Consider the following 22,766-nt stretch of genomic DNA (forward strand, 5'->3'; position numbering starts at 1 on the left):
AGAATATCAGGGTTGGAAGGGACCTCAGGAGGTCATCTAGTCCAACCCCCTGCTCAAAGCAGGACCAATCCCCAATTAAATCATCCCAGCCAGGGCTTTGTCAAGCCTGACCTTAAAAACTTCTAAGGAAGGAGATTCTACCACCTCCCTAGGTAACGCATTCCAGTGTTTCACCACCCTCCTAGTGAAAAAGTTTTTCCTAATATCCAACCTAAACCTCCCCCACTGCAACTTGAGACCATTACTCCTTGTCCTGTCATCTTCTACCACTGAGAATAGTCTAGAACCATCCTCTTTGGAATCACCTCTCAGGTAGTTGAAAGCAGCTATCAAATCCCCCCTCATTCTTCTCTTTTGCAGACTAAACAATCCCAGTTCCCTCAGCCTCTCCTCATAAGTCATGTGTTCCAGACCCCTAATCATTTTTGTTGCCCTTCGCTGGACTCTCTCCAATTTATCCACATCCTTCTTGTAGTGTGAGGCCTAAAACTGGACACAGTACTCCAGATGAGGCCTCACCAATGTCGAATAGAGGGGAACGATCACGTCCCTCGATCTGCTGGCTATGCCCCTACTTATACATCCCAAAATGCCGTTGGCCTTCTTGGCAACAAGGGCACACTGTTGACTCATATCCAGCTTCTCGTCCACTGTCACCCCTAGGTCCTTTTCCGCAGAACTGCTGCCTAGCCATTCGGTCCCTAGTCTGTAGTGGTGCATTGGATTCTTCCGTCCTAAGTGCAGGACCCTGCACTTATCCTTGCTGAACCTCATCAGATTTCTTTTGGCCCAATCCTCCAATTTGTCTAGGTCCCGCTGTATCCTATCCCTACCTGCCACCGTATCTACCACTCCTCCTAGTTTAGTATCATCCGCAAATTTGCTGAGAGTGCAATCCACACCATCCTCCAGATCATTTATGAAGATATTGAACAAAACCGGCCCCAGGACCGACCCTTGGGGCACTCCACTTGATACCGGCTGCCAACTAGATATGGAGCCATTGATCACTACCCGTTGAGCCCGACAATCTAGCCAACTTTCTACCCACCTTATAGTGCATTCATCCAGCCCATACTTCTTTAACTTGCTGACAAGAATACTGTGGGAGACTGTCAAAAGCTTTGCTAAAGTCAAGAAACAATACATCCACTGATTTCCCTTCATCCACAGAACCAGTAATCTCATCATAGGAGGCGATTAGATTAGTCAGGCATGACCTTTCCCTTGGTGAATCCATGCTGACTGTTCCTGATCACTTTCCTCTCGTGTAAGTGCTTCAGGATAGATTCCTTGAGGACCTGCTCCATGATTTTTCCGGGGACTGAGGTGAGGCTGACTGGCCTGTAGTTCCCAGAATCCTCCTTCTTCCCTTTTTTTAAAGATTGGCACTACATTAGCCTTTTTCCAGTCATCCGGGACTTCCCCCGTTCGCCACGAGTTTTCAAAGATAATGGCCAATGGCTCTGCAATCACAGCCGCCAATTCCTTTAGCACTCTCGGATGCAACGCATCCGGCCCCATGGACTTGTGCACGTCCAGCTTTTCTAAATAGTCCCTAACCACCTCTTTCTCCACAGAGGGCTGGCCACCTACTCCCCATGCTGTGTTGCCCAGCGCAGCAGTCTGGGAGCTGACCTTGTTCGTGAAGACAGAGGCAAAGAAAGCATTGAGTACATTAGCTTTTTCCACATCCTCTGTCACTAGGTTGCCTCCCTCATTCAGTAAGGGGCCCACACTTTCCTTGGCTTTCTTCTTGTTGCCAACATATCTGAAGAAACCCTTCTTGTTACTCTTAATATATCTTGCTAGCTGCAGCTCCAGGTGTGATTTGGCCCTCCTGATTTCATTCCTACATGCCCGAGCAATATTTTTATACTCTTCCCTGGTCATCTGTCCAATCTTCCACTTCTTGTAAGCTTCTTTTTTATGTTTAAGATCCGCAAGGATTTCACCGTTAAGCCAAGCTGGTCGCCTGCCATATTTACTATTCTTTCGACACATCGGGATGGTTTGTCCCTGTAACCTCAATAGGGATTCTTTGAAATACAGCCAGCTCTCCTGGACTCCTTTCCCCCTCATGTTATTCCCCCAGGGGATCTGACTCCCTCAGGGAACTGATGGGTAGAAGTCTGCTTTCCTGAAGTCCAGGGTCCGTATTCTGCTGCTCACCTTTCTTCCCTGTGTCAGGATCCTGAACTCGACCAACTCATGGTCACTGCCTCCCAGATTCCCATCCGCTTTTGCTTCCCCTACTAATTCTTCCCGGTTTGTGAGCAGCAGGTCAAGAAAAGCTCCCCCCCCGCAGTTGGCTCCTCCAGCACTTGCACCAGGAAATTGGGCATCCACCCTGGGCTCCACACTTCGGGGGATCCTGCACTTCAGGGGGATGCAGGCTCCAGGGCGGCCTGGGGTGTTAGCAGGGGGCCTGGCGCCAGCAGCAGCAAGCAACCTGGGCCTGCTCCACCCCCGCCCTGCCTCTTCCCGGCCCTGCTCTGCTCCCTCCCCTCCCCCATTCTACCCCAAGTCCCCTCCCCGCCTCTTTCCGGTTTCCGTCCCCTCCTCCAAACGACACTGGAAGCTGGCTGGGCTGGGGCCAGGTCACTCACTGCTACTGGCACCAGGCTCCCCGCTAGCCCCCCAGGCCATCCTGGATCCCACGTGCCCCTGAAGCACAGGCCCTGGGTTGGTTTCCCCAGTCTGTCCGAGAGACAGGATGGCTCTGCTTGGACCTGTTCTGGGCACGACCAAAAATTATACAAACCTGGCACCCATGCATAAGAGGATGTTATACAGGCTGACTTTTTGGAAGTCTAACTTGACTGAAACTCAAGCTGTAATTATCAGTCGGTTTCAGCCATGAACTCTGGAGATGTCCAGAGCTTGAATCATGATTTAACAAAGGTGACTTGGAGTGGAGTGGAGTTGATAAGAGGATTGACTGCGTGCAGTGTAGTGAGTCTTGTAGGTTGTGCTCAGGCGAATTTCTAAGTTTATAACCCTTATAAAACATGAGGAGTCCAACTGGATCCTTGTTTTGGAATATTCCTTTGCCATTTCTATTGTGGTAAAAGTTGCAGTATTTTATGCATCTGTACTGAATAACCAGGAGATCTTGGTAAGTAGATTTGATGGTTACTGACAGAGCTGAGCTGAGAATCAAACTTCTTCTGTTGGAGCATATTTTGACTTAAAACATTATCTTTGAACCTGCTATATTTGAAACAACTAAACCATATTTAATTTCTGGCTTTTCTGTCCATGTATGATGCACAATGCCCATGACACTACATGTTCTTGAGGTGTTTTTTGTTTTCACCAGACTGTAGAACATGGATTTCCTCACCAGCCCAGTGCATTGGGATATAGCCCCTCTCTCCATCTTATGGCTATCGGGACCAGATCAGGAGCCATCAAACTGTATCCTTTCTACACATGTGATTTAGAACTTGCAGTGTCAGGCTGGATTCTCACATTGTCTGGAGTTTTATCCCACAAACAAAGCAAAGAACCTCACCCAGTAACCTCAGTAACCCTTCTGTTTGAGCTCTAGCACTGCTTTTAGAGAGATGGTTAATTACTCTTGCTTAATTTTTCACCTTATTTTTGTCTGTAGTGGAATATATGATCTTCAGAAATGAGCAAAGTACATGGAACATGACTAATGAATCTTGTTTTCCCTTATCCATTTTTATATGTAATTGTGTTCATATAATGCATTTAACATTTGTATGTATTATATGGAAGCAGTAAAAGCGGGTAAAGTGATCTGATTCCTTTTAGAGAGAGAAGATGGGTGAGGTAATATCTTTTATTGGTCAGACCTGAAGACGAGCTCTGTGTAAACTCAACTCAAAAGCTTGTCTCTCTCACCAACAGAAGTTGGCCCAATAAAAGATATTCCCTCGCCCACCTTGCCTCTCTAATATCCTGGGACCAACATGGTTACAATAACACTGCATACAACAAATTCCTTTTAGCAAGTAAGATCGTATGTGGAGGATCAGACTAGATGAGCATAATGATCCTTTCTGGCCTTAAAACCAAATTGTCCCTTATTGTAAACTCCAAGGCTATCTTAATACTGTAAAGTGGGAGAGGGAGACTATTTTTTTTAATGAATACCATCTCAAAGGTTGAAGTTTAAGCCATGAAGACATTCTGCTTTCTGGATTAGAGTCCCCTAATGTTGGGCCAGAAGTAAAACTGTTGAAGGCAGTTTGTCCAGTCCCAGGATAGCGTGTATTGTGTATTCACAAAGGCATTGAGAGGCGGTTCCCATGACACAAGGCCAGCTGAGTTTGGAATGAAAGAGGCGTTCACTCCAACCCAGAAAGGAAAAGTTAGAGCTGTCTGCTTGCTTAATCATTTCCAGCACTGTTTGTGTTCAGAGAGGCTGAGCTCTGCAGGAAGGCGTTAGCCATCTGTCTCCTGGTTACAGATTGGTTAAGCAGGGATTGAAGTGTGTGGGAAACCACTAACAACCTTTGGAGAAAGCAGGGTCCAGCCACCCTTTCTACATCTCCCCCAAACTACCAAGTAAAAACTCCTGTACTTGCTTTCCATTGTTGTGTGCACACTAAACTTGAACTAGGCATGTATGGATTCAAAGGAATCTATGATCACCACTGATTCCACTCGGTTTCTAACTAAATCTCATCTCATTTGCTAGCAACTGCTCCTCAAGTGATTGTAGCTGTGGGTGATCTTTAATACTGTTGATCCTCAACAAACATTTCAGATATGGTGCTCCTGGGGTGGAGTTTATGGGTTTACATGAAGAGAATAATACCGTCATGCAGATACACTTTATTCCCGGCCAGGTGAGTGGAATTCATATACCTCATGGAATTCATATACCTCAGTTACTGTGTGTGTGTGTGTGTGTAAGAGAGAGCAGCTTTGAAAACCCATTGACTTGAAAATGGAGGATGGATGGACTCACCTCCAAGCCCTGAGTTCTAGAATCCTTTTGGGCTGTGTAATGTCTGTGTCCTAGAAATGCTGGGTCTGTGACAGGCCTCTGCAGTGTTGTTCGTTGTGCTGTAAATTGCACCCATTGTCGTGAAGATGTTAGTCATAAACATAGAGAGAGCACCTTTAATTGAGCTCAGAAAGCATCTGGTGGTAGTGGCAACAGGATTAGGATAGTTGCTGTTGCAAGAGGCTGTCTGAAAGGGCTCCCTTTTGTATTGCAACCTGCATTCCTGTAGTGGTGGTATATCCCTTTTCCTCTGTGCTATGTAGTGCTCGCCAGGTGACACAGCAGCTGCTGTTCAGCAGGTTTCATCATTCTTTGGCCTGACATGCTTTGGCTAACCTAGCCACTTTTAGGCTTCCTTCCTTTGCTCTTGCATAGTATGGCTTCACCACTAACTAAAAATGGAAAGATAAAATTCCCCAGATGCCTGTTGGCTTTCTAACTGCCCTCCTCCCTTCCTCCCCCACCCACGCAACCAGACCAGTGTGCCCCAAGTACTCCTTTTCTTTTTACTGTCTGACTCACCCATTTGGGGAGAGCAGTGTTGTATTATGAGAGGATGTGAATTCTCTAGATAGTAAACCACGCAAAATTTAATGGTATAAACTGAAACTCCCATGAGGGAGTATTGCATGTTGTACCAGGTGTGGCTTCAGCAGGCAAAAAATGCTTCATTTGAATGTACAGCTGGCAGGGCTGGGCTCATAAAAGGAGTCTGTGGCACCACCCTTGAGAATGAAGTTGGACGCAAAGAATGCAGGATGAGTGGTGAAGTGGAATACACCAGCAACTCCCAAAGCAGGGGTGTGGAGGGGTGTGTACCCACTTCAGCAAACCATGAAGGAAGTAAATACTGTGTGCTAGCTACAACATAGCTCTCTGAAATAGGTAGCAGAGTGTGGGATTTACCAACTGATGAAAGTGCAGCTAATATTGCATCCTTCAGAGGATCAGACCCTCATCCCTCCCTGCTGGTATATTGGATACAGAAGCAGACAATAAATGCTTTTAAGCCTGCAGGCCATTCTGTGTAGTCCCGAAGTCCCTTACTGCCTGAGTCAGCAGAATTCTGCTGAATAAAACTGTGTAAGCCCGCTGCTCTGTGCGACCGGTTCCTGAATCCTGGATTAACTGAGGTAATCCCCGAATAGCAGTGGTTTATTGCTTGACTTAGAATACTGCTTTTAAATAGGTTGCTTTCCTTATGATCATGTCTCTTGATTTTAGTGCCAGCTGGTGACACTGCTGGATGATAACAGCTTGCATCTCTGGAGCCTGAAGCAGCATAGTGGGGCATCTGAGCTGCAGGAGGAGCAACGCTTCACACTTCGGGGGCCTCCTGGGTATTGTGCTCTAATATTGCTCTTTCTCTCCTTCCTGTGCCACCCACACAGCAGTTCATGAAGTGCACTCTGACATGGCTTAGTTCACAGTGCCCTGATTTAGGGCCCAATCCACCTTTCGACTGAAGTCAATAGGGGTGTTTTCCATTGGTGTCAACAGGATTTGAATGAGGCCTCATCTGAATACAAAGGTGCACCAATTTAAAGGTCTATTTTTAAAATACATTTAGTTTAAATCTGTGCAACTCTGTATACTCACTCAAATCAATTTAAACCTGACATATATGTTGAGCTTACCCCTGTAACTACTCTTACATCAGTAAGTGTGTCCACGGATTTAACTAAATCATTTAAACCACAGTTTAAAATATTCCAGTATTTCTAGTTTAACTTTTTCCAGTTTCTGGACAACTTATTTATTTCTGCTCCTGTGGGTAGTTAGATGAGTTTCCCCCTAATAGTGACTAACACACACAGCTCTCTATCAATGCATTTCTGGATTATTTTTAGGTTTATTTTAAAGCTGGTGTTCTGCTTCCAAAAAAAACAAGATCGTGGCTCAAAGCTCCATTTGTCCAGCAAAATGCTTACTGAATCTCTTGCAAATGGCTTATGGGTAAAGCAGGGGTCAGCTTTCATCTGAGGCTCTGTTGGAGCTGTTTAAATGAATACGTAGCTGCTTCTCTCTAGAACTGATCTCCTTCACAGGCAGTTAACTGGTTTCTTTTTGCATTCACAGATCTCCTCCAAGTGCCACCCAGATAACGGTTGTCCTTCCACATTCATCACGGGAAGTTCTGTACCTTGGCACAGAGAGTGGCAATGTCTTTGTGGTAGAGCTCCCGTCCTTCAGACTGTTAGAGGATAGGACCATCACCTCTGAGGCAGTGCTGCAGCGGTGAGCAAACGGGTATATTGACCAATGGGATTGGTCATGTATAGGCATGACAGAAGGGAAAAGTTTGTGTGTTGCACTTAACCAATTTTTTATTCCAGTTTGTACACTGGAGCCTAACTTACATTAAATGTTACAGGCTGCAAATGTTGGATGGTGTTGGAGAGACAAATCCTTACTCTGGGCCCTAGTTTGTCTGCGTTATACAGATGGTATTCTCTGGACAGGAATAACCCAAGACACTTATAGCAGAGGTGCTGTAGAACACTGCAGAACTATTTAGGGGAAGCATGCAGTAGGTCTGCAAATGCTGTGCCTGTCTCATCTAGTGCTCAGTCCCTCATGATTAAGGGTACAATTTTGTCATGGATATTTTTAGTAAAAGTCATGGACCGGTCATGGGCAATAAACAAAAATTCACAGAAGCCATGACCGGTCCCTGACTTTTACTAAAAACATCCCTGACAAAATGAGGAGGCAGGAGGGTCCGGCACCCTGTCCCGTTGCATGCAGTGGCTGGGAGCTATGGCCCCCCCACTCCTGCAAGGGGTGAGGAGCTGCGGGGGGATCCCCTGCCATCAGCAGCGGCTGGGAGCTTGGTGGGGAGGGAGGGGAGATCCTCCACTGCCCTGTGAGGCTGGGGAGCGCCAGGGTCCCCCAGCCACTGCGGCAGTGCTCCAATGTCATGGATTCTGTCACTTCTGCAACCTCAGTGACATAATTGTACCCTTACTCATGATTATGTATCCAAGTCTCGCCAACAAATATTTAATTAATTTGAAGGTTCCAGAATGTTTAACAAGGCATTTAATTTTTTATATGGGCGATGGGCAAAGTTGCTACCTCTTTCCTATGTCTACAGAAACTCAGGGTAACATTTTCAAAAATGCCCAAGGTTCCTACGGTGCTTTGGATGCTTTAGAAAATTTTGCCCTGATTCCTTATGTACCTGTAACCTTTTGAGGTGGGAGTCTCACCAAAAAACACATTTTGTGGAATGCGTTGCTTCCAGTGCTGGCTGTAAGCACAAACGGTTGGCAACAGGCTCGTGTCAGCTTCATCCCACTGCCTGTGGCTCTCCTCTCCACTCTTTCCCTGCCCCTGTCAGTGGGACTGGAGAGGGAGATAGCTCACATCCTTTCTACTCCCCACTTTGTGGGCTTCCTGCTGTAGATTTCATCACAGGCATCTGATTTCCCCTTCTGATGGTAGGACTGGGCAAGGAGGTCCTCTCATTTAGAGCCTCCACAGTAGTTTCCTTGCTTAATGCCCTGCAAATCGTAAGGATCTTGGCTGAGTTTTAAAAGATGCCATGCTTGTTCTCACCCTTCTAAGAGTTTCACCTTCCCTGTCCTTCCCAGCATGTTTCTCTCCCATACTTACGCTGTCAATGTGGCTGTCATAGGCAGGTGCACGTGGATTAATTTTTCTCCGCATTTTGCCCAGGGTGCCAGAAGACTATCGTAACAGGCGGTCGTTTGAATTGGTTGAAGCGTTACGGGAGCATCCCAGGAACCCTGGCCAGATTCTGATTGGATACAGCAGGGGCCTCATTATCCTCTGGGACGTGCATAACAAAAGAGTGTCGCACCACTTCCTGGGCAGTCAGGTATTAATGAGGGCTGAAATCATTGGGCATGAGGAAGGTGAGCCCCCCTCTCTCCAGGGTTCTCTGAAGAAATAGATCCAGGAGGTACAGGGAGAGCTAACTCCGTTATTTCGCTCTTATGAATGTATATTCCGGTTCTGGAAGGGTTAAAGATTCTCTGGATGTCGGTCATTCTGTGTCTCTTCCTCCCTAGCAACTGGAGAACCTCTTTTGGCAGAAGGATGGCCGTCAAATCATTAGCTGCCATTATGATGGAAGTTATGCCCAGTGGCCAGTATCCAATGATAACAGGCAGCCTGAGCCCCTGGAAAGCAAAGTGCCTTATGGTCAGTATGTGTGATAGAAACAAACTGCTTCTGTGCTGAGGCTTAAACTGCTTTTGTTGAACTGCTCTTAAATTCAAAGTTGCTTCAAGCCCCTCTGGGATCTCGGAGACAAGCTCTCCCCTGGTGTGTAGTCATGGCAGCGCAATGCAGAGCTGTTGCCCCAATGGGCATTAAACATCTTAACTCAAAAGGGTCTCTTAAATCCAGTTTGCTTTGGCTTTGAACTCTGCTGAAGCAAGGATGTCTACCTGAATGTCTGTACTGAGCATAGATGAGCAGGAGGTAAAAATCTGCGTACAGAAGCATAGCTCACATGATCGGGAAAGGAGCTAGGGATTCAGTTTTATTCCTTGTTCTGAGTCAGGTGTCCAGCTTGTTGCTGGCACGCAGTGCCGAGAGGCAAAACAACAGCAGGGGTTCGTTACCCGGTGTGCTTCACTCAATAATTACAACGAGGTGGAGAAGCAGAAAAGTTTATTTGAAGCTTCAAAAAGGTACAGGGAGATTAGAATCTCAAATCCTGTACCCAGAGCAGGAAGTTACACAGGCTTTTATACATATATACATTTATACTTATGTAATAGCAAGCTGCCCTAAGTATCCATATAGCCAGCCAATCCAGTTACCAGCTAGTTGAATTTCTTCTCTGGTCTGGTACTTCAGTGCTAAAGAGGAAGTGATGCCTCTTGTTGGCTGAAACTCCTCAAAAGAGGATGACTTTTTCCTTTTGCCATATGGAGGCCTCCATATTGGCCTGACCTGGCCTTTAGAGCTTACTATCACCCCTGCGTTAACCAGAAGAGAGTGCTGGAAATTGAGGCACTTCTGGTTAATGCAGAGGTAATAGTAACCAGAACTGCATTACTAACAGCAATACAAGTCAGCTACCCTTTGGCCTTAGCCTTCTTTGCACTGAATAATACTACTAGAAATGGCATCTCCTAGAGAAAGTACTGCTTCTCTGAGTTCAGCACAGTGAGGTGCCACTGCTCCACATACTGTTCAGCTCGTGTGGCCCTACCATGTATTTGGCACTTCTGTCACTATCAAGCAGAATAATTAAAAATGGCCTTCAATTTCCACTCTGCTTCCCCTTGCTAGAAATATGAACGCCACCTAATGGAAGATGCATCTTACAATTGTGGTAACTTTGTAAATCTGTCATCCTAGGTCCTTTCCCTTGCAAGGCCATTTCCAAGATTTATTGGCAGACGACAAAGAATGGGTAGGTTCTCAGTTATTCATTTCCCTCCCACCTACTGTTTACAAGAGATGCTTAAAATAATAAAGGGGTTGGGGGTAGGGAAGCACAAGTTTTCTTGTAATCCGTTGCTGACTACACTGGTCTCTCACATGTAGCCCCTTTTGAGTAACACTGTAAGGAGCCTTTGTCAAACATTGGGGCCTTAGACTTTCTCAGTTAATAAGTTTTTGGTGAAATAGATGGACTCTAAAGAGAGCACAAACGTTGTGTGTCTTTGTTTTTAAGGCTACCTTACATTATATTCCAAGGAGGGATGCCCCGGGCTAGCTATGGTGACCGGCACAGTATCTCTGTCATCCATGGCAGCCAGCAGACTGCCTTTGACTTTACATCGCGGGTGATAGACTTCTTTGTCATCTGCAATGCAGATCCTGCTGCAGGTATGTGTTGAGAAGGTGCCCCTTCTCTTCTGAAGAGTCAGGGGCAGCCTGGAGTTGCTCTATGGGTGGAGATTCTGGACATGACAAGTAGCAGCTTAGATGCAAAGCACTGTTTTGCTTGTGTTGAGTTGTTTTGTATCATTTTAAATGTCTAAAGATGCAATTTATAAGTGAAGTGTGAAATACTGGCAGCAGTGATGGATCAGCTACAAACTTCGTAAGCACCCACTAAAACCCACTTGTTGTATTATTGTTCACACTCTTATCAGCTCATGGAAACAGAGCAAGGCTGGACATGGGGCATGATTAAGTTACAAGATCCAGTTCTGAATATTTCCATTAAGAGACAGCGCATCAAAGGGGACTGTAATTAAAAAAAACAATCTCAGACTGGGAGTGAGTAGCTTTCTTAATTAGTGTCTGGGTTTCTGACATGAGGCTCCATATAGCATACGAACAAAGGGTAAGGTTACAACTAAGGGTCGGTATACAAAGCATTTTATTAATTCTCTGCTGGCCAGCACAAATGTTTACATTTTTTTATACAGCTTAGAAATGACTCAATCGTATTTGTTCCACCAGCTCCCAATCAGCATGTCCCATAGCTTCTCCTTTTCCTGCTAGCAATGTGGAGCCTTTGCTACCTAAGTTTGCAATACCTGGAATCACTTCCTCTCTTTATCCATCAGATCTGAATGTGTCAATGATCCAACCCCCACCTGACTCTTTCCCCAAAACCTTTCTGGTTCTCCTGCCCATTTCACTATTGCTACTGATCTCGCCTTCAAAACAGATGTCAACTTAGTTATTTTAAGTTACAGAAATACACTGTTTAAAAAAAAATAAAAATGGTTGAGTGAATTGCAAAACTAAGTGCCTCGGGGGGTTTTGTGAGCAACTCTCTCCTGTCATGTGCTATTTAGCCTTGCTAGGTTTTTCATTTATGGTGGTCTGTAATACAGAGAAGACTTCCAGTTTTAATAGATAGATGTCTTGGAGAAGCAGACATCTAGTTTGGAAACTAAACACTGTAGCTGTTTCCATGGCTTTAAAGGATTTTTTTCAGTTGGACTTTAATTGCTTCTTTTTGATGTATGATGAAAGCAGGAAGGATGTTTGTCACTATAACCTTGTTGACACTATACTACCTATTACAGATAAGGTTACAGTGTCTTCCAGGATAGACAAGACCTGAATTTCTTATTTTAAAAGACAAGCTTTCGGTCCTCCTTTATACGTCCTATAGAAGCACATGAGCCAATTTTTTTTTAACCTTGCAGGTGTCGGCTCTGAGATGCTGACAAGAGAATATATTTGAAGTTGGAATAATCAGTTTTATGATCACACTTGACACTTCTAAACACAATTCCTGGATGTGAATTAAGAGGCTTTAGCCTGAAATAACTTCAAGCTACCTAGCTTGTACTGCCCAAGAATTGAGCAATCCAGTTTGCCTGTGTTTCTAATGTGTGCACGCAGGAGCTGTTAGAGGAAGCTGTAGCTGCAGCACTTCAGACCAGGAAGTTATTTACAACTAAATGTCGTGTCTGTGGTCAGCAAGCTTCCTTGTGGCTGAGTGCCTAATACTAGTGGATCTGCCCAGCTCACCTTACGTGCCCCGTAGAGTGTTCTTCATGATGGAAGTAGCGAGGGGTGGCTATATCCCAAAGCCACTTAAATGAATGAGTGTGAAGCTTGTGTATAGCAGCATGATTCTAGAAGGCAGCTCTTCCCCTTCCCCCATCTTTAGACTGAGAATACTTTTAAAAAAATAAACATGCAGATTGGATGTTCCTGTTTGTTTCCAGCTGTTGGTGGGTGGATGGATGGGAGACACATGCGTAACACACTATTGCCTGTACTGTTAGACTGTGCATCTACAGTGTACTGCCCATACTATTAATGCTGTACCAAGGTGCAGTGCCCACTATATTTATATAGTGCTTATAGCTGCATGGTGCTCTATGGATGTACAAGAGACTGGGTCGTTGCCCTGCAGAGTTTATCTCAATTAGGCACAGTGAAGGACAGCAGACTGAGGAGCAAAATAACAAAACACTTAGTTCTTTTTATATTGTATCCCCACCACCACTTTATATATGGAGAAACTGTCACAGAAGTGACTAGACTAGGGTTGTTCAGCAGGCCAGAGCCAGAAGTACAACCCAGATCACCTGACTCCTAACCCAGTGTGAGGTAGAGAAATAATGCACTTAAAGCAAATATTAATACACTGAGTATCTTGTAGGGTTTGTTTAGGAGATTTTGTTACTTGTGAGTCTTATACTTCAGATGGTCAGACAAGTGAGCAGGAGGTGAATTAATGGTGGAAAACTAATCCAAATAGAGTTGTGAGCAGAGAGATGGCCAAGGAGATCTGTTTGGGGTATGATAAGTGGGCTGCGTTGATGTGAATGCAGCTGTGTTCACTTTGTTAGATTTCCCACTGAAATAACGTGCACTTATGTAGTTTTTATATGATGCTCTTTAAAGAGCTGAAAAACCTGCATTAATAAATAATTTAGATGATGGGTAGAGCCCAACTTTGGTTTTCCCGTCAGTAACATGGCCGCCGTGCAACATATGTAAAAGCATGAATATCAGGGTGCAGTGAAGGGAGAGGGGCGCAGAGGGCCCATGACGAGATGACAGAGTGCTGTCTGGCCCCTACTTAAGTGAGTGGCATTGTGACCCTGTGCACCAGGACGCAATGCCACTCATTCAGATTTGGCCTAGCCAGCCCCCTGTCCTGAGGACGGGCTGTCCAGGCCAAAGTTGAGTAAGTGGTGTTATGGTCCTGGTGCGCAGGGTCGCATTGCCACTCACATTTGGGGCTGCCAGTAATCTGAGCCCCCTCCTGAGCAAAATTCTGGTTGAGCTTCTGAGTGTTAATACCATATACAGTAATACGGAATTCTATAAGTCTCAGCTTTGTGGTTGCATTAACGGCTTTTTGTACGTAATTGATAATTGTAGTGCTGTTACAGGTATAGAGATGTTCTTTTCAAGCATTGCAGATGGCACAGCACACCAGAAGCAGGGAAGCTTCAGATGTCTGAGAGCTGAAATGTAAACATTTGTCAATTCCAAGTAGCGCAGCATTTCCCAGAACCTGCTGCATTACTGCTTTTAAGCAGCTTAGCCTTGAGGGACTGAGGTCTTAACAGAGCACTGAAACAGTCATTGCCGGGGTGAATACATACCAATCCATCCCAGCCATTATTAGCTAACTGTAGGTCAAAGGCCTCTTGGGTATATCTACACTGCAATAAAAAAATCCACGCCACTGAGTCTCAGAGCTTGGGTCAGTTGACTTGGGCTCACGGGCTGTGGGGCTAAAGACAGCAGTGTAGCTGTTCAGGCTGGGGATGGAGCATAGGCTCTGAGACCCTGCAAAGGGGGAGGGTCTCAGAGCCAGAGCCTGAATGTCTCCAGTGAAATTTTAGCCCCACAGCCTGAGCCCCATGGGCTCGAGTCAGCTGACCCAGGTACAGCCACAGGTCTTTTATTGCAGTCTAGATGTACCCAAATGACATTAGGAGTCAGATTTGGTCAACAATGTGGCTGACCCTCTGCAGGACTTTCTATTAATGCTGCTGAGGTTTTGTCACACTTGTTGAGAGCTGTTGTGTTGAGTTTCTGGCTAAATATGCAGGTTAGTCCAAAAATAGTTGAGGAGTATTTATTTACTGCTGTTCACAATCATGTTTGTGGGGAGAAGCTTCATGGGAATATATTTTCATACCTATTCCATAGGAAGCATATTTCTATTGTTAGAGCATATGTAGCTAATTTTGTGATTAAAGCACTAGGTGCATCATCTTATCAAAGCACTATCAAAACCCAGTGAATAAGCCAGTTGAATAGTTTCAATGAATTTTCTTTGCACAGAGTTTGATGACCCCTCTGCTATGGTGGTGCTAGCCGAAGAAGAGCTGGTGGTAATAGACCTAAAGAGTACAGGCTGGCCAGCAGTCCATCCTCCGTACCTGGCATCTCTCCACTGCTCAGCCATCACCTGTTCACACCACGTCTCCAATATCCCACTGAAACTGTGGGAGAGGGTGATCAGCGCTGGAAGCAAACAGAACTCTCATTACTCAAATATGGTACGGCAGCTGTAAGCATGCACCCATTCACATGCACATAAGAACATTATAACATACTCAGTAGGTATCTTTTCTGCCCGGCTGGCTGCAGAATGCCAAGTGAAGCACTGTTGTGGTTGGTGGTAGTACTGAGAAGTCCTGCTCCCAAAAGACCACCGATTTAGTGAAGACAACTATTTGGAAGTCAAAATACTTAGTTCTCCGGCTTTCAGCAGCTCTTAGTAAAAGTGAGCTCCAGCTCAGATTGTTTCCAGCAGTCAGTGCTAGCAAGCAAAGCTGCTTCTAAACCAGGAGCTCTCAGCCACAGCAGCTTCTTAAAGAGGAAACTTGAATATAACAATTCCTAACGAAGAAAGTACAACTGATGAGATCAGAACTAGTACATCTAATCTTAATCCAAACAAAGGCTAACAGAATACGCACAGACAGATGCACTTTCCTTGTAGCTCATGCTTTCCTGTTCTCCTCCCTCTCTATGGCATGCTCTGTTGCACTCTCATTTCACAGACAGTCATGGTGTGGTCTTCAAGAGTGTTTTCTTTTTAGCCCTGGCTGATAGATGGTGGCACCAACCTGGCTCCAGATCCTCCTCAGAGGGACCTGCTTCTTACAGGGTAGGTGCTTAAACTGATAAAAATCAAGGCTTCCTGCCCAGGATTTACCCATTTTTGAATTGCGTGTGTTCCTGTCATAAGTGTGTAACATGAATAGACTTGACTCCTGAGCTCTCTTCTGCAGAGAGTAGGTCACCACTTCTTGAAGCTGGACTGCTGACATTTAAAGCTAGTGACCTATAGCATGTCAGAGCAGTTAAGCCATAACTTTTATGACAGGAAGTCATCCTGTCTTTGATCATCCTGAAAAAACTATTGACCCTTCCCAAGATTGACTAATTCCAGCGTTGAAATTTAGACTAACAGTCAAGACAAATTATGCCAGTTCAGCAGGAACAATATATCTGCAGGAGTGTGTCTCACCCTCACCAGTATAAATCAAGAATAACTCTATGGGAGTTACAGCAGTTTTACATAATTGATACAAATGAGCACAATCAGACCCATAGGGTCTAGACATTTCAGTTTCTGGTGTTACACTGGGTGCTAGAATGAGATGATTTCCCTGTCCATGTTGTACAAGAAGTCTGCCCCTCTACTGCTTTTCATCTGGAATTTCACAGCACTTTTCAAACATCCCTGCCAGGTAATTCTATAGGATTTTCAGTGTCAGGATTCTTGACACAACTAGCTCTTCTTAGAGGTGCAGGGGTGCTGCAGGAAAGATCAAAGTTGCATTAGCAGAGCAGTCACGCATGACTCAGAATGTTGTTGTTGCTACGGACTAGGAGTAAGGGGATGGAGGTGAACTGAAGGTAATATTCCTTTCCTATTTCTGGCTCTATCAGTGTTCGTAAATCCTTTATTTTACAACATCAGCTTCATAAAACCCAGTAGGAGTGCAAACTAAAATTCTCCCTAGGATTCAGGGATGTGTAAAAGGACTGCTTTCACACCTTAGCATGTATGTCTCAGGTTGTGCCTCCTGTCCTTAAAATAGCTGGTATCTTAGAATGGGGGATTCTGCTTTCTCTTTCTGCCTCTTTCCCTCCCGCTCTCTCCCCATGCTGTGACAGCTATTAGTGACTGACTTGTTTCTGACTCTTCCCCATCAGGCATGAGGATGGCACTGTGCGGTTTTGGGATGCTTCAGGTGTTTGTTTGCGCCTCCTTTATAAGCTGAGCACTGTGAGGGTCTTCCTCACAGATGCAGATCCCAATGACAACATGAACCCGCTGGGTGAGGATGAATGGCCTCCGCTGCGTAAGGTGAGATGGCAGTCACTCAGGTAAACTTTCTGAACCTAGAGAGTTTGCATTCCTACTGTTGCCTATCCACTTTGCAGCTGCAGTGCTAAGGCCAGCTTGTGTTGATGTGACCTCTTTACATTCCATCCACCAGGTTGGTTCTTTTGACCCTTACAGCGATGACCCCAGGCTCGGGATCCAGAAGATTTACCTGTGTAAATACAGCGGCTATCTGACCGTAGCTGGTACGGCAGGGCAGGTACTGAAACCGTAAAACTGATTTTTTGGTGGTCTGCTTTTAAGAGTGCTTCTTGACTAGCATTGGAAATACAACACAAACTAGAAATGGAGGACAAAATTGATTCCCCTCTGGGGGTGAGTTTTCTTCACTCTGTAAATAGAGCCATTTTGTGGAAGGTCCCCCTATCTGTCAGCTCCTTCTTGTCTATACTGTATTCTCCCCCTTCTGTCTGATTTGACCCTTCAGCCCTGAGGTAGTTGCCAGCTACCTGGGTTTTTATGCTTCAGCTTTTTAAAACTTTCCCCCGGATTTTCTCTGCCTGTTGTCTGTACGCCTTCGCTATTTGCATTTTGTGCAGGCACACTGCCTGCTAGCTAGCCAGTTGGATCCTGGTGTTGCTGGTGCCTAATCAGTAAGTGGAACCACCTTGCAACATTCATATAACGGAGAAGCTTGGAGACAATTTAAAGTGGCTGGGTCAGTTCGCAATCCTGCTGACAGGAGGAGGTATTGCTGTGCCTCTGGGGAGCCTTTGGGGAGGCAACCGGCCTGAGGCTTTCTCGCTATCTAGTGCAACTGCAGCAGGGGGCTGATGGTTCTTTGCCCTCCCTGTTCTCAGAGCTTGATGCTGTTGTAACCCTTTTCTGTGACTGACACCCATGATCCTTATGTATTTCAGCCAAAAAAGGTAAACTACCTCTGCTGTCTCCCTTGTTCCTGCTCTTTGCAAGAGCCTGTGTTATTGCTGTGACAGAAGACCCCATTTTGGTGTCTGTATAATGTTTCCATCAGCCTGTGCTACAATCCTCCTTCCGTGAAGACATAACGTGTCTCCTCTCATGTAAACTGACCATGAGCGCCTGTGCTTTGCTTTGTCCCCCAAGCCCTCTCCTCTCCTTAGGAAGCACTGAATGAGTTAGGATGGTCTGATTTGAAGTAACCAAATTTGGTAGCTAGAATGTCATGCTGCCACCATAATTAATCAAATTAAGAAATTTTAAAAATGGGAGGCAAAAGTTCTCATGGAAACTTTGCCAAATGGGTGTCCATTTGTCATAGAAGTCAGATGGGGAGGCATGTGGTCATGCTGGAAACAAGTATGCATATTGAAGCCATCGAGAGATCAGGTGGAGTCTAAAAGCTCTGAGGATTGCACAAAGCCTCTAAGCTTATTCCTGTTCCCTCAGATACTGGTGATGGAACTGAATGATGAAGAGTCAGAGCATGTTGTGGACCACGCTGAAGCAGACTTACTACAGGACCAAGAAGGCTATAAGTGGAAAGGTCACGAGAGGCTAAAGGCCCGAGATGAGCCTGTCCGATTTGAACCTGGCTTCCAACCATTTGTCCTGGTTCAGTGTCAACCACCTGCTGTGGTCACGTCACTGGCCCTTCACTCTGAATGGAAGCTCGTGGCCTTTGGTACCAGCCATGGCTTTGGGCTCTTTGATCACCAGCAGAAACGACTGGTCTTTGTCAAGTAAGTCTCTTCCTTTCCGGCATGATATGGGTACTTCCCTAGGTATGGGAGCTGGCTGGCTAGCACTTCCAGGCAGTCCTAGTAAGAGTTGGTATTTCCTGGTTTATGGAGATCAATGGGTATAGAGAAAAGTCTTCTCCTGCTGGGGTGAGTGTCTCTCCTGTGCTTGTTAGTAAGAGTTCACATACCTAGCTACCAGTTGCTCCCGTACTGCCAGCCAGCTGGTCAGAAAAGCAACTGAGCTCACCTGCCAAATCTTTTTTTTGTCTTAGATGTACGTTGCATCCCAGTGACCAGCTGGCCTTGGAAGGCCCTTTGTCTCGGGTGAAGTCCTTGAAGAAATCTCTCCGGCAGTCGTTCAGGCGGATCCGGAGAAGCAGGGTGTCTAGCAGGAAGCGGCGAGCTGGTGGTGGGGTCACTGGGGAGGTGAGTTAGTCTGTCTCTAAGGGCTTGTCTATATGGTGGGTAAGCTCACAGTAGCTGGTGCACACTAGCTATTCTGCACTAACTCCCCATGTATACACTCTTGCTGCACACTGAAGTGCCTTTGTGTGTGTTCACTTAATACACTTTGGAGTCGTATTAAGCTAAACTGCCTCAGGGCACCCTTCATGCACAGTAAGTGTGTGCACTTGTGGGGAGTCTGTGTGCTGTAAGCTAGTGTGTGAATTTAAAGCACACTAACTTCCCTGTGTAGACAGGCCCTAAGCCTGAGCCCTGTAAAGTCCTGCTTGGACCACACGGTGGGGAGAGCAGCGTAATTCAGATGTTCTTAATATTCAGTCTTAGGTCTGGTCTATACTACAGAGTTAAGTCAATGTAAGACCGCTTATTCTGACCTAACTCTGTAAGCGACTACACTAAAATGTATCTCCCACCATTGTAACTCCTCCACTATACCAACTTTACTCCACCTCCATGAGAGGTGCTTAACTCAATATAGTTGGGTCAACAGTGTCAGTGTAATGTCAGTTATATCGACTGTTGCTGCCTTTCAGATACCATCCCACAATGTCCCACATTGGCAGTTAAATTGGTGCACTCGCTCCTGGTGAGGACATGCACTATGATCAGAAAGAGCACAGTATGGACGTGGTAAAACCAGTTCAATTCTGCAGTGGCTGTACGTCGACATAACTCAGGTCAACTTATTTTTGTAGTGTAGACTTGCCCTTACTGGACAAATTGCAGCTTGACATAATAGCCTGCACACAGGGCAAGCCTGCAGAATTAAGTTGACCTAACTTAGGTCGGCATATAGCCGCCACAGTAATTGTGCGTTCTAGACTTAGCTCCTAGTGTTGACAGTGCGCATCCTCACCAGGAGTCCCTGTGTCAATTGTACTGTCAGTACGGGGCATTGTGGGATAGCTGTTGAAAGCTGGTAACAGTCTATATAATCAACGCAGTGTCTATACTGATACTGAGTCACCCTAACTACATCGACATTGACTCTATGCCTCTCATGAAGGTGAAGATAAGTTGGCATAGCAGGGCAGTTACATCGGCGGGAGTGAAATTTTAGTGTAGACACTTACATAGTTAGGTCAACGTAAGTTGCCTTGCATCAACCTAACTCTGTAGTGTACCCGGCCTCAGTCTTGTCACTCCTAACATTGGTAACTATTTACTCCTGGGGGAATTCTGTGCCAAAAAAATTAAAAATTCTGCACACAATATTTTCAAATTCTGTATATTTTATTTGTCAAAATAACACAGTATAATCACACCAGTTTCAGTTATTTTTGGTCATTTATTTCAAAATACCAGTCAGCAAATATTTCTGTAACAATACAGGAAAAAAGATTCAGGAAATGTTTTTTGACAAACAGATTCCTTACTAGGCATATTAGTACAGAACTGAGTAATAAATAATTTAAACTACAATATGGAACCATATTTCCTGCACCCCTGAGAAGCAGTGCAAAGGCTTGGGGGGGAGTCAGGGGTAATGGAGGAGCTGAGGGAGAGGGAAGTAATTGCTGGGTGTGAACTTGGAGGATTGTTTGGTAAGGGTGGGAAAAGTATGGAATAGGTTTGGGGGGGGGATGGGAAGGGATTGTTAGGAAGCTTTCCCCCATGTAGACCCTTGCTAACCCCAGCCTCTCCCATTCAGTCAGGCACATGTGTCCCTGTACCCCCATGTGTCCTTGCACCCCCTGTCCCCATGTGTTCCTCCACCCCCACTCAGACACCCTAACCCATCTCCATGTGGTCCTGCACCCCCTCCCACTGTCCCCATGTGTCTCTGTGCCCCCATTCAGTCACCCCCCTGTCTCCATGTGGCCCTGCACCTCCACTCCCGCTCAGCCCCTGCCCCAGTCTCTCCTCCTGACTAGCCCTTATGAGCCCATCTGACAACACCCCCCCAACCCCCGCCCCCGCCCAGCAGCCCCACACTGTCTGTCTCCCTACAGCCCCTGCCTCTTGACCTGGCCCAACAGGCACTGTGAAGAAGACAGGCTCTTTCTCTTCCCTTACTTGCTGGGACGTCCTGCTCTGTTCTATCACCACAGCTCTTTCTGGTGGGTGAAAGGTGGAACTGCAGTTTCTTTTCTTGCGGGAAAAAAAATGTGTGGCTCATTAATTATGTGCACACACAGTGGTGCAGAATTCCCCCAGGAGTAACTATTAGATATAGAACACTTGACTAACTCTGTTTTGGATCTTTATCTGGCAAAACGCTCTGTCCGGAGTTGAAATAAAAATATTAATAAAATATAGAAATTAGTCAAGGACCAAAGTTGGGCATTTTCCTTCACTTGCTTGCCACTGCCTTTCTCCTCCCCTACACTATAAACAGATAGTGTAGGGGAGGAGAAATCTTCCAGGGGAGATTGAGGGAGGCTTTATACCCAAAGTTAAATTCCCCTCTAGAGAGGAAGACTCTCTCTAAAGGTAACTACTTGATGTCTTTGAGAGACAAGGTAACTGAGGTAATCGCTTTTATTGGACCAGTTTCTGCTGGTGAGAGGGACAAGCTTTCAAGCTCCACAGAGCTCTTCTTCAGGTCTGGGAAAGATCATCAGTGTCACAGCTAACACAAGGTGGAACAGATTGTTAAGTATAAGGAGTTAACGTTGCAAGAAACCATTCAAAATGACGTACGCAATTAATACTTCTGCAGTCATAGAACAAAGGAGAATTAATGAGTTACAGATTGTTGTAATGAGATAGAAAGCCAGGTTCGCTACTGAGTCCATGATTTTTGGTGTCCAGCAGAGTTATGAATTTAAACTCCCAGGCTTGTCTTTCAAGGTGTTGTGCAGGCTTCCTTTGACAAATTGGACTGAGAGGCCAGATATGGAGTGTTCATTTTGTGAAAAGTATTCACTCCCAGATATGATGATGATGATTTTTGTCTTTTATCCGAGGTCATTCGAGAGCATAGTGATTGTCTTGTTTCACCCACATAGTTGTTGGGGCATTTGATTCACCAGATAAGGTGCACCACATGTGATAGGCATGTGTAGGCACCGTGGATCTTGAAAGGTGTGTTTTGTGGAGTGTTGATCATTATAGCAGTGAATATAAGACTGCAGGTTTTGCATATGTTAAGGCAGTGTCTGGTACTGGTTTGAGTTGGTGTATTCTGGTCGGTGAGGAGCTTGCTTCTGATGAGTTGTTTGAAGGTCAGAAAAGGGGATTTGGGAAAGATTTTTTTTTTTTTTTTTAGGATGTGGTCCCCATCAAGTATGAGTGGCAATTATTTGATACCCCATATGGGTTCCAGTATGGGGTGGTATGTGATAACTAGGGATGTGCAGTCAGTGGCTTTTTTTTCTAAATTGAAGCAGGTGCTCTCAGGGAATTAGGGTTACCCTGTTCCGTGGTGTGATCTACTTCTCTGATAAAGAAGTTTGGTGAGGGTGATTTTAAGTGTGTTAACATGTGTATCCTGGATTTTCCCATCAGAGCAAATTCTGTGGTACCTGAGTGCCTGGCTGTAGATAATTGATTTCTTGGCGTATCTGGATTGGTTGCTGGATCTGCGAGAGGGTTCTGTTGAAGCTGATAGTGGTGTTCAGGAAGTTGATGCTGGTGCGGGAGCATTGTAGAGTTGGGTGGGTGGGTGGTGGTGGTTCAAGTTGTGGTGGAAATCTGAGGTAGTTTAGGTCATCTGTCCAGCAGATGAAAATATCATCAATGTATCTCAGGTTTGTCATTGGTTTTGTGGAGCATGGTCCAGAAGTTCTTCCTCAAGGTGGCCTATGAAGAGGTTGGCATATTGGGGAACCATCCTAGTACCCATGGCTGTTTGCATGGTTTGGACAAATTGTTTTTTGTTGAATATAAAGTTGTTATGGGTGAGGATGAAATGGATGAGTTTGGCAAT

At 45.4% G+C, this 22,766-nt stretch overlaps 1 protein-coding gene across 3 annotated transcripts in view; it reads left to right on the forward strand.

The window, feature by feature from the left end:
• The window catches only part of LLGL2 (LLGL scribble cell polarity complex component 2), a 63,261-nt gene that overhangs the window by 29,616 nt on the left and 10,879 nt on the right, over positions 1 to 22,766 (forward strand). For all 3 annotated transcript variants that reach the window (XM_074970769.1, XM_074970771.1, XM_074970770.1), the window contains exons 3-16: positions 3,323 to 3,420; positions 4,742 to 4,823; positions 6,209 to 6,324; positions 7,064 to 7,222; positions 8,666 to 8,828; positions 9,022 to 9,154; positions 10,325 to 10,379; positions 10,644 to 10,798; positions 14,690 to 14,907; positions 15,454 to 15,521; positions 16,577 to 16,730; positions 16,864 to 16,968; positions 18,138 to 18,430; positions 18,703 to 18,856. In XM_074970769.1, the coding sequence (XP_074826870.1) occupies positions 3,323 to 3,420; positions 4,742 to 4,823; positions 6,209 to 6,324; positions 7,064 to 7,222; positions 8,666 to 8,828; positions 9,022 to 9,154; positions 10,325 to 10,379; positions 10,644 to 10,798; positions 14,690 to 14,907; positions 15,454 to 15,521; positions 16,577 to 16,730; positions 16,864 to 16,968; positions 18,138 to 18,430; positions 18,703 to 18,856 (1,953 nt within the window). The remainder of the gene's footprint in view (positions 1 to 3,322; positions 3,421 to 4,741; positions 4,824 to 6,208; positions 6,325 to 7,063; positions 7,223 to 8,665; positions 8,829 to 9,021; positions 9,155 to 10,324; positions 10,380 to 10,643; positions 10,799 to 14,689; positions 14,908 to 15,453; positions 15,522 to 16,576; positions 16,731 to 16,863; positions 16,969 to 18,137; positions 18,431 to 18,702; positions 18,857 to 22,766) is intronic.

Source organism: Natator depressus, chromosome 14 (assembly GCF_965152275.1).
Source record: "Natator depressus isolate rNatDep1 chromosome 14, rNatDep2.hap1, whole genome shotgun sequence".
Classification (NCBI taxonomy): domain Eukaryota; kingdom Metazoa; phylum Chordata; order Testudines; family Cheloniidae; genus Natator; species Natator depressus.